The 11,173-nt window shown below is 40.5% G+C and overlaps 1 protein-coding gene across 1 annotated transcript in view; it reads left to right on the top strand.

Moving 5' to 3' along the window:
- Positions 1–11,173, top strand: part of SLC1A3 (solute carrier family 1 member 3) — a 104,150-nt gene that overhangs the window by 18,139 nt on the left and 74,838 nt on the right. Inside the window, exon 3 of the mRNA XM_027863525.1 lies at positions 5,002–5,139. Within this exon, the coding sequence (XP_027719326.1) occupies positions 5,002–5,139 (138 nt within the window). The remainder of the gene's footprint in view (positions 1–5,001; positions 5,140–11,173) is intronic.

Here is an 11,173-nt window from a genome sequence, read left to right as displayed (position 1 = left end):
GAGGAGATAGAGAGACAAACAGATCCTTCCATATATAACATACGGGCATACAGAGAAATTAATTGGTACAGTGACTAGAGGATTGCAGTTGTCAGGATACTTGGATTTCAGATCCAACTCTTAATACTCATTACTGTGTAATCCTAAGCAAATCCCGTAACTGCTCTGAACCTCTGTTTCCTTATCACTAAAACTGAAATAATACTATTTCTCTTACCTGGCTCATAAGGTTATTGTAGGGTAAACAATTTATAAACCATAAATTCTAGAGAAATATTAGTTCTTAATACTATATTATTATACAATGCATGATATGATGTATAGACAACCAGCCTTGGAATCAGGAGGACTTGAGTTCACATCCTAACTCTGATACATGCTGGCTATGTGAAAATTTGTGACTCTAATCAAATCACTTCATCTCTCAGTGCCCGGGGCTGCTCTCTTGGTCATGAAGTCGTAGGGCAGGTGCTAATCCACATTCGTGGTGGGACTTTACTCACTGGGCATTTCCTGTCAATGTAATCTCAGGTAGTATCATGCGTATATGTATCTGTGTGAATACACACACAAATCAAGTAACACTGAAAACTATAACAATTTTGTTTTGTTTTTTTGGCTAGGCAGTGGGGTTAAGTGACCTGTCCAGGGTCACACAGCTAGTAAGTGTCAAGTGTCTGAGGCTGCATTTGACCTCAGGTCCCCTCTATTCACTTCACCACCTAGCTGCCCCCAACTATAATTGTTCTAAACAGTGCCCTGGTGCTAATAGCTGGAGTTTGAGGTGGTCAATGAAGGCCTAAAAGTAATTCTTTTTTTAAAATAGAATTTTTAATTTTTTTTTTGTTTTTCTCCTAGTTACATGTTAAAACAACTTAAAAGTCATTCTTAATCCTCAGTCCTGCTGGGACTCAGACACCTCCAGTGCACACACCTCTAGCAGCTGAGCAGATCATTAGAGTTGTAGCAGATATTGGAAAGCCAGGGATTCTGCTTCTCCTAGTGCCTGGGTCTAATCATAAAAATAAAATAATTTGATTATAGCTCACATTTAAATCGCAGGTTATGTGCTTTTTCAGAGTGCTTTTCTCATAACCAATTAGTCAATAAACATTTATTCAATGTCTATTAGGTACCAAGCAGTGTGCTAAGTTCTGGGGATACAAAAAGAAGCAAAAGGCAATCCCTGCCCACAAGGAGCTTACAATCTAATGGGGGGGCAACATGCAAATAAATATGTACAAAGCAAGCTATATACAGGATAAACTGGAAATGATTAGAAGGGGGAAGACACTAGAATTAAGAGGGGTTGAGAAAGTCTTCCAGTAAAAGTTGAGATTTTAGCTGGGGCTTCAAGGAAGCCAGTGAAGTCAGCTGGCAGAACTGAGGAGGGAAAACATTCCAGGCATGGGGAACAGCCAGAAGAAATACCAGAGCCCAGAGATAATGTCATGTTCATAGAACATCCTGGGGGCCAGTGTCACTGGATCAAAAACCAGTGAGTTTGGTAGTACAAGTGTGATTCCCCCTGCTTTACCCATGAGGAAACCACACAGGGTGGTAGAGGAGGGCAAGTGGAGAGGGGCTTAATGACTTGCTCAAAGTCACATAGGGGTTTTATCTGCCCTGTCTCCCAAGAGCTCAAGCAGCAGGACTTCACATGATTTCACTCACCTTTCATTCCCTCTGACTCAAGATCACACAATCTCAGGCTCATTACCTCAGAGGTCATACCTGAATAAGAATTCCCAATTCCAACGTCCCCCACAAGTAGTAAGCATCCAACCTTCACATCAGTTTATTTAGCGACAGAACTCACCACGTCCTGAGGCAGCCTGTGCATCTTTTGGGCAATTCTAATTGTTGGGTAGATTTTCCTTACATCAAACCTAAATTTTCTTCTCTATAATACTTCCCTAGATAGATGAAGCAGTGGGAGTCAGTAAGACATGAGTTCAGATCCAGTCTCTGGACACTTGCTAGCTGCATGACTCTAGGCAAGTCACTTAACTTATTTACCTCAACTTTCTCAACTCTAAAATGGGGCTAATAACAGCACCTACTTTGAAGGGCTATTGTGTGGATCAAATGAGATAATACTTGTAAAGTGCCTGACACATAGTAGGCATTATAGAGAATATTATTCCCTTCTCTTCCCCCCTCCCCTACCTTCCCGATAAGGGACAGACTTCCAGGTGTGTCTGGCCTGCTTACCTTGATGAAATGTGTTGAATGTGTTACCTGAATTTTTTTTCATTTCACTTTATTCCTCAAGAAAGAGTAAACAGAATTGTGTGTGGTTTCACCTTCATCCACCCTATAATCCAACAATTAGAGGTTAAGTTGGGTTACCAAATATTCTCTTTAGAAATACAAATGATCTTGGAAGGTTAAGGAGTTGTCATTCACGAACAATTCAGTCAGACTACTTTATTCTAACATTTGCCTGAGAACATCTAGATCAAGGGAAAAGGGCTTTTGATTGGGGGTGGGGAGGCTGAAGGGAGTACATGTAGGTAAGTTTAAAGCATGGGCAGGCTGGGAGGGATGCTGTGGTGGGGGGCTTCAGTCAGCATAAGGGTTATGGGGACCTGGGGGCCTAATGAGGAGGGGCACCAGGAGGTGGGGGAGGGTGCAGATAAGGAGGTGGGAAAATGTCAAGGACAAACTTCACTTATTTCAAAATTTTGCCTAGGGCCAGCCCTGCATCCCGGAAAGGGGGACGAAATTCTTCCTCCTCCTCTTCCCTCCTGCTCACAGGACCCAGAACTCAGGCTAGTACTAACGGGACTATAGTTCTACTATATTATGGGTTAAATAGGCTTTTTCGGGTTGACCTGGGAATTTAATCACCTTTTAGAACATTGTTTCTATGGGGAAATGTGTCCTGAGTTCCAAACAAGCAATTTACAAGGTAAGCTCTTGGAATACATCCCATCAGTAACCTGCAGATCTGCCTGAGTTCTTAAATCACTATTCCTTTATTTATTTGCTACTTAGGCTTCCTGGTATTCTGACAGGTCCCAGCCCCAAAAGACACAGCTATTTTGTTGAATATGCTTAGTGAACAATTCAATTGCAACTGATTTTCAAAATATTGTGTTTAAATATATTTTAAATATGTAATAAATATTATCATTAATAACTGTAATATAATGTAATAATAATAATATCTGAGAAAGACAGCATGGCATACTGGAAAGAGACACAGCTTCAAAGGCCAAAAGGTCAAGATTGAAGTCTCATCATCCATAATGGTTTTCTGACCGTGGGCAAGTCACCTAAACCTCTCAGTGCCCTAGACAACTCACTAAGATCATAATTTTCAGAACAGTTGCTGGTCTGCCTTTAGCAGGGCAAGTTTCTTCACCAGGAGCTTTCTATATGGGTCAGATCACAGGTCAGGACAAATAACACCAGACACTTACATAGCATTTTAAATTTGCAAACTGCAGATCAATTAAGTGACTTGTCCAAGGTCAAAATTTAAAAGATATATATATGTATATATGCATTCTTAGAAAAATGTTGATCTATGCGATTTGCCATGGGTAGGCAATACAAACCTAGACATCCATTGCAAGCCCACTGTTTGCATGTGACTGGTTTATCTTGTGATTTAGAAGTCTGGTTCTCTAGTGATGTGGGCTTGGATTATGCCCCAGTATGCCTCTGTATGATGTAATCACACAGTGAATATTATAGTAAACAGCCAAGAGATTAGTATGTGATAGACAGAGATAGACATAGATATAGATATAGTCATAGATAGATGCAGATACAGATAAAGATATACCGATATAAACATACATAAAGAACACAAAGTTTGGGATCCTTAGAGATGCAGCCATCATTACAAAATAGTACGATGATTGGCCACTGGAGAATGCTTTAGAAATATAATGCCTAGCTCCTTCCACAGGGAGAGGAGTCCATGTATACCTGTCTCCTAGTTAAAAGAATTGTCAAAGTGCCTTGCCAAAGTGGGAGAAGCTGTCAGCTTTTTGGAACCACTACATCAAAGGATGTATTTGATGACATTCACTCAAGTGGTCAAATTGCCTCTTCCACAGATTACCTGTGGAGAAGAGCGGGAGGGAACAATACGGACAGCATGAATTGGAATCAGTTGTGTCTGATAAATATCGGCATGAAATTTCTGGAATTTTTGAAGCCATCATGGGAAATCATATTTAACTTGAATTCAAAAATGGGAGAAATGCAAAAATGTAAATAATTATTTAGTACCATTTACCAAAGTAAAGTCAGTTTATTAGTTTAGGAATACACAAATGTATTATGCATGACTTGATTTACTCATAAAATTATCTTGTCTGTTATGTTTAGAGTTGTGAAGGATGGAAAGAGAAAAAAAGAAACAAAAATTCAGAGAAAACTAGTTTTTTCCTGTTATTGTTTTCCTTCCATCCCCTGCCGCTGTCCCCTCAGGTCTTTATGAAAAACTTATGCCACAAAAGTTGCTGAAGTAGTGTCAAATGAGATTTCCAAAGTATGAAGAGAGGACAACTTTTTTAAGTTGAAAAATTAGATTACAGTCTGCTTTTATAATTGGTATTGGAAGACAGGACTAACAATTGTGTATACTATACACTAGCTGTGTGACAGCAGGCTTTTGCCCTATGTAGTTATATTTTATGATGAAATAATTTGACCTGGGGTATATCCTAATCTGTGTAATGCTGAACCATGTCAGAATGCTGTGCCACAGTATAAATATTAAACTAAAGATATTTGAATTTAATAAAACCAGAGAACTTGAAACTGAAAGAATAAGCCTTTTCAAAACAGTGACGTCAAAGATGTGCATACTCCCTTGCTCCCAGAGCAGCGCAAATATTTGCCTCCTAAATAAATTTTCTTGTGTCAGACACATCGCAAACACCAGCCAAACATTTGCCCCTTTTCGAACAGTCTTGATTTTGTTTCAGAAGAGACTCAGTTTTTTTTCTTTTTTTTTTTTTTACCCCTCCTTTTCCTTAGGTACAATCCTTGGATTTGCTCTCCGGCCATACAAAATGAGCTACCGGGAAGTTAAGTACTTCTCCTTTCCAGGAGAACTTTTAATGAGGATGTTACAGATGTTGGTGTTACCGCTCATCGTCTCCAGCTTAGTCACAGGTACCAAAGTCAACTTTGCTTTGCTTTTCCCTATCTTTTGTTTGTGGAAGACCGTTTATCACCATAAATTGTAAAAGTGAAAAGCCCCTCGGTTTTGACTGGATGCATGCTCCAGTCTAGAATGAAAAGTTCCCTTCAAAATGGTGGCAGGGAGGTTTTTTGTTTTGTTTTGTTTTGTTTTGTTTTGGTTTGGTTTGTTTTTGTTTTGTTTTGTTTTGTTTTTAGTAATGCATGAGTGATCACGCCTCTCCCATTTGACCAATCACAAAGGGAAACAGATTTTAAATAGCCAATTAATCTGCTCTGTCTTCAGTATGAAAGAGGTACCCTTCTGAAAACACGTTCTCTACCGCGTACAACAGGTCTGTTTTCTCACCCTCTTATCCCACCCAGATAACATCTGGTTGGACAGCCTATTAGCTATTGATGCAAGAATGCTTGTTCTAAGAACCGCCAAGACTTGAACTGCGGCCTCCGTGGAAGCCTCACCACGAGGTAATGCCCACGACACACCCACAAGACTCTGCTGCCACCAGCAATGTGTCTTTTCCGACCTCCCTGCATGATTTTCGTTTCCTTCTCCAGTTATACTCCCCACCCCCCAAACCTTTTCAACAGAGGGGAGAACTGGGAGGGGGTGGAGAGATTTTTCCCATCTGGAACCCTATAAACTGTCAAGGTTAATTTCACCTCCTGAACTCTGAAATTCCAGAGCAGGAACTAGCAGAATAGGATTGTGTCCTTTTGAGAGAGAGGGAGAGAGAAAAGAAAAGAGAGAGAGTGAGTTGTGTGCTCTCCTGGGAGAGAGGCCACAAAAAACTCCTGACGGGGTTGCTGCCGAGGCTTATTTGCATGCTCGCTCATGATTGGTGCACACCCGTGGAACTGAGAGGCTGGAGAGCAATATCCATTCCTGAGCATTCCGTCCCACCCACTCTCTCATTCCCCCGACTACAGCACATCCACTATGTGTAGGCAGAATTCTGGAAGGCACGGGAGCTATGAAGCTTAGCTGCTAAAATCGGAGCTGCAGTTCAGCAGTCAGGCGAACCCAGCAGCCACGCGCACCTCCCGCTCCCCCTCCGTCCCAGTTCACTATCTAACGTGGACAAATCACTCCAGCTCTTTATGATCCAGCGTCTGATCCATCCAGCTACCTCTAACACCTCTTGGGGGGACATATTTCAAAGTAAGAGGATTTTAGAGCTAGAAAGGACCCTGGAGATCTTCTCACCCCATTCCCACATTTTACAGATGAAGAAACTGAGGGATGTCCGAAGAAAGGAAGCAACTTACCTACGGTGTAACATCTAGCTAGTAGCAGAGCTAGGACCTGACCACAGCTCCCTTGAACTCCAAAGACAGTGTTTGACTCACTTTATCATGATGTCTGTCATGATCCACTTTAAAAATTAATGAGTGATTGTTAAGTGCTTTGTAAAGCTTAGAGCACCCTATAAATGTAAGCCATTATTAGTATTACTTGTCTCCACTCACCCAGCATCAGATTCACTGCATTTGCAAGTATCCCAGTCAGGAAGGGAAAATCTGACAACTACCCCCCACCCCCTCAAAAAAAAAGATATTTCTGTCTGGCACATTTTTGGTATTTGTTTGCAAAACTGACTCTTAATAATAGCCTGATATAGGTTATTGCACAAGGATACTTCCACATTTGTTACTCCTGCGCTGCAGTTTTTCTGGGAAGCAAGTTGTGTACAAATAGTCCAGAACAGAAAAACACACTTTTTAGTGAATTTTATTGGAACAATGAGTTCCTCACCACTGTTCCTGCTTCCTGCCCCTCTGACAGCCCTTCAGTGTCACCTGATAGGACCATCTCTCTCTTTTCCTGAGTTGAGGCTCTAATTTGGATCACACCTCTTTAGGGTCCTTCATTCCTTTTAGCTTGCTTTTCTCTCTTGCAAGGTGGGGCTATTGCTGCTCAGAGGTTCTGGACAAAGGCTTTTGCTCCTGGCAGCTCTGCTGAGACCCCCATTGCTAATAGTCACTAATCATTGGTTGAAGGAGGTCAGCCAGAGATCCTGTTCTGTGTTATTTGATTATAGAAAATGTTTCTTCGATTCCTTGGACATCCCAAATGACAGCTGTAAACTTGGCATTGTTGATTTGAAAGAGAGCTTCCTGGAGGGAGTGGGAGGTACTGACTGGAAGGACAAGACCCCAAAAGACCGCTTTTGGCAACTCTCTTTGGAAGGCTTTTGTGACTGGAAACCTCCAAGGTAGAAACCTAAAGTTTAAAAAACAAAGAAAAACAGAATTGCAGCCAAGGTGTTGCTGCCACTTTATGGGTACCTGCTGAGTTCAGGAATGGAAAAGTAGTTGGGGCAGCACCGCAAATGAGAGGACAGCAGGGAGCCAACTCTCAGGGCTCACTTCCCCCCAGGATCTGACTCTTTTAACTATACCACCTGAGTGAGGGCCTTATGATCCAGTTTCTCCTCCCAACTTCACCAGTCAGTCTTTGTGTGATTTTAGCCAAGTTTCTTGGGTCCTCCCTTTGTGGCCTTCCTTTCTTTCTTTCTTTCTTTTTTTTTTTAGCATCCTTGGAGATGGCCCTATACCTGCTCACTAACAGATGAGCAAAAAAGTATATAGAGCTGATGTTAGCACCTTTTAAGTTAGCAGAAGTGTTGTGACAGGCTTGTAGGGCTATGTAAAATCCAGACACGAGGGACGTTTGAAATGCAAGATTCAAGAGCTGGCTATGCAACAAGTGGCTGATTTAGTCCTTTTTTCCTCTCTTTCCTCTCCTCCTGTGTTAAATATACTCAATTTACTTCTGAATTGCAAGTAAAGACAAAGACAAGGTTGATTTTGCTCTTTTATTTTTCCTATCTTACTAAAGGCTTGATAACAGAGAAGGTTAAAACTCTTGGACAGAATGCGGTTTGGGGATTATTGTTGGGTTCCGTGGACTGAGCCTGTAGTAGACTTATGCTTCATTTACATCAGAAAGAGAAAGTTGATTAATCTTGGTCTTAAAAAATAGTTATCAGGCACAAAAGAGATCCTAAGTAGTTATTCAGTTTCAGAGAACTCACCTGTGTGAAAAAAAAGGTCTCAAAGGTATCATTCAACTTGCCAACGATGCCTCAGGCTTTTGTACCAAAGGAGTAATTCAAAGCTACATATTAGTTTGATTGTTTCTGATGGGTTAGAGTATACAGTAACCCAGGAGCCTTCTGTGGCCTTTCTAAGGTAGGTGATTTCATGAAGAGGAATCCTGTCTTTCTGAAATGAAGCAACATCAGACTCAGACACACACTGGGTTGTGACTGGGCTTCATGTGTGCAGCTTTTCCTACTGACAGATAGCTCTGGGCCAAAGCTCGACCCATAACAGGGACTCTACTAGTCAACACACCATTTCCTGCCTGCTAAATAAATAGCTATCAGAAAACAGGCATTCTCCACCTTATTGGTGTCACTCAAGTTGTTTGAGAGCTGCTAGCCTTTTCTCTGCATGTCATGAATGCCAGCTTAAGAACTCAGAGGTGGTGCCCCAGTGAAATACTTTTCCCAAAGGGAAATCTATTGAGAGTGAATATTCTGAGTTCAGCACTCTACTTTTGAGTAGGACAGATCCTTAGTACACACCAAACCCAAACCCATTTCTTTTTAATGTTTTATTTAGCCAAGGCATTTCATTTTAGGGAATTAGGGAAACTGTACCTTAACTTTAACTCTGCCAATCTTACCTTGAAATTTCCCCTGTGAAATCCCATTTATGCTCTTGCAAGTGGAATCATCATATTTGATCATTCTAACTCCTCTAAGCCATGCTGTACACATTTTTCTGAAATTCAAATCCCCATACCTACTGAACATCTGGAGTACATGGAGGGCATATTAGAATTTGAGAAACTAAGGGAAAAAATTGGAGTAAAAGCTTTTTAGCCAAGGACTTCATTTTCTTAAGAGAAGAGTAAGTCTATTTCAATATAGAATAAATGAATATCTGGCAATATGTGACCAATTTCATCATTGGCTCCATCCAAACTAGGTTTTTTCAGGCCAAAGATATTACACATGTTGGCTTTCTGAAGAAGTTAACAGGAAAATGATTAAATCTTCATGATACATGACATATGGCCCCCTCTTGACTTTTGGAATCTCTGCAGCAAATGAGAGCTAACTTTCTCATTTAGATTTGTTCTTCCTATACTTCTTCCTCTTTTTGTCTTACTTACCCCATCTTCATCACTTCAGAATCCCTAAAAATGCATTTATTTTGGATCACTGTCAGCATCTTTGACACCTAAAATCTGCATAAAAGACATCCTTTTGTTAATATTTCCTTAGTAGAAAGTGAAGATAAGGTAAGTGGCACACAGCTGGCATTGGGATAGTTAGTCAGGAGTTTTACATGTTTAATACTTATGTCCCTTGGTAAAACTGTGAAGCAGGAAAAAAATGTTTTCAGTATGCTCTCCTCCCCCATCCTCCTTTCTGAAATTACATGGCATAATTCCAGGCTTTATGATACTCAGGTAGGAAAGATACATTTAGGCATTGGGCCTTCCTGATGCATCTCAAATAACAACAACCTAGGCAAACATTGGGGCAGCTAGGTGGTGCAGTGATTACAGAACCAGCCCTTGAGTCAGGAGGACCTGAGTTCAAATATGGCCACAGACACTTGACGCTCACTAGCTGTGTGACCCTGAGCAAGTCACTTAACCCCAACTGCCTTGCCAAAAACAAACAAACAACAACAACAAAACATCATTCCATCTCTGGTTAAGACTGACTGCAGAAAGAAAAAGTAGTTTCACAACTTGCCATGAGGAAGAGAGAGTTTAATTGACTTTAAGGATATAAACCAAAAGGTAGAGCTGTATCATTCTTCTGGTCTTCTTATGATTCAGATTTAACAAATGTTTCTCAAACACTCACTATGTGCAGAGCTGTAAGCTTGGGGTTGGGTCTCTGAGGTAATTTCATGATACATGTCACGTAGTATTTTAATAGTTTCCCTCTGCATATTTTCAACAGTAAATCCACTAAACAAATTGCCATTGAAGTCAGGAAACTTGGGTATTGTAAAAGATTTCACAGTTACAGACCAGGATCTTCTGCATCTGGGGAAAATGGTTAGTTTGCATACTATAGAGATAGTCGTTTTTAAGTGCAAGATATGTGGAGCAAACAAAGGGAGAAATTTAACCCAAAGTTATTATGGTTTCATGTAACTTAATTGGACATGTAATTCTCAGTGCTTGGGCACTGGAAAGGTTGATTGCTTGCATAAACAAGGAGATGGGGCTTAGACCTATGATTTCAATGATGTAAGATGGCAGTTTTTGTTCTCAGGGTCCCTTTACATTCTTAACAACAAAGAGTTTTTGTTTATGTGGGTTATATCTATCAATATTTACTATATTAGCAATTAAAACATCTAAATATTATTATAAAAATAATTTTGCCCTTGCAAGTTCCCTGAAAGAGTCTCCATTTTGAGAACTACTGACTTAGGAAAATCCCAAGTAAGGAAATCACCTTCACCGATGCAGGTCAGCACCTTCTATGCCACTTTGAGCCTCAGAGGGCTAGAAGGTTAGAGAAATTAAATGACCTTGGGGTCACACAGCCAGTATGTGTCAGAATTTAAGACTGGAATTCAGGTTTGATACTTTCTAAGACCACTTTTTCTCCACTCTGCCATTGTCTCTTACGTGAATTGAAGCTTAAAAAAAAAACTTAAGCAAAACTTTAAATATTCCCCCCATAATACCTTTGGTGTGTATTGGGAAAGAGGCTGAATTCAGCAAGCTTCTTACTTTTCACTTATGCTGTTTCTTTCCTATAACCCCATTTGGATATTTAAGGCAAGATAGATTTTCTCCCCTTCAAAAAATCTACAAAATCATTTACAAGCAATGGCAGAATTTGGGTTGGTTTTCTTCTTACTTAAAAAAAATCATTCTGTAGTCACTAAAGAAACCTTTGAAGAGGGAGGAGGGAAGGAATGAAGGAAGGAAGGAAGGAAGGAAGGAAGGAAGGAAGGAAGG

This window comes from Vombatus ursinus, unplaced genomic scaffold (assembly GCF_900497805.2).
Source record: "Vombatus ursinus unplaced genomic scaffold, bare-nosed wombat genome assembly UNPS02014772.1, whole genome shotgun sequence".
Lineage (NCBI taxonomy): Eukaryota > Metazoa > Chordata > Mammalia > Diprotodontia > Vombatidae > Vombatus > Vombatus ursinus.
Note: the sequence above shows the minus strand (reverse complement) of the source record. Positions and strands in the feature narration are given on the sequence as shown.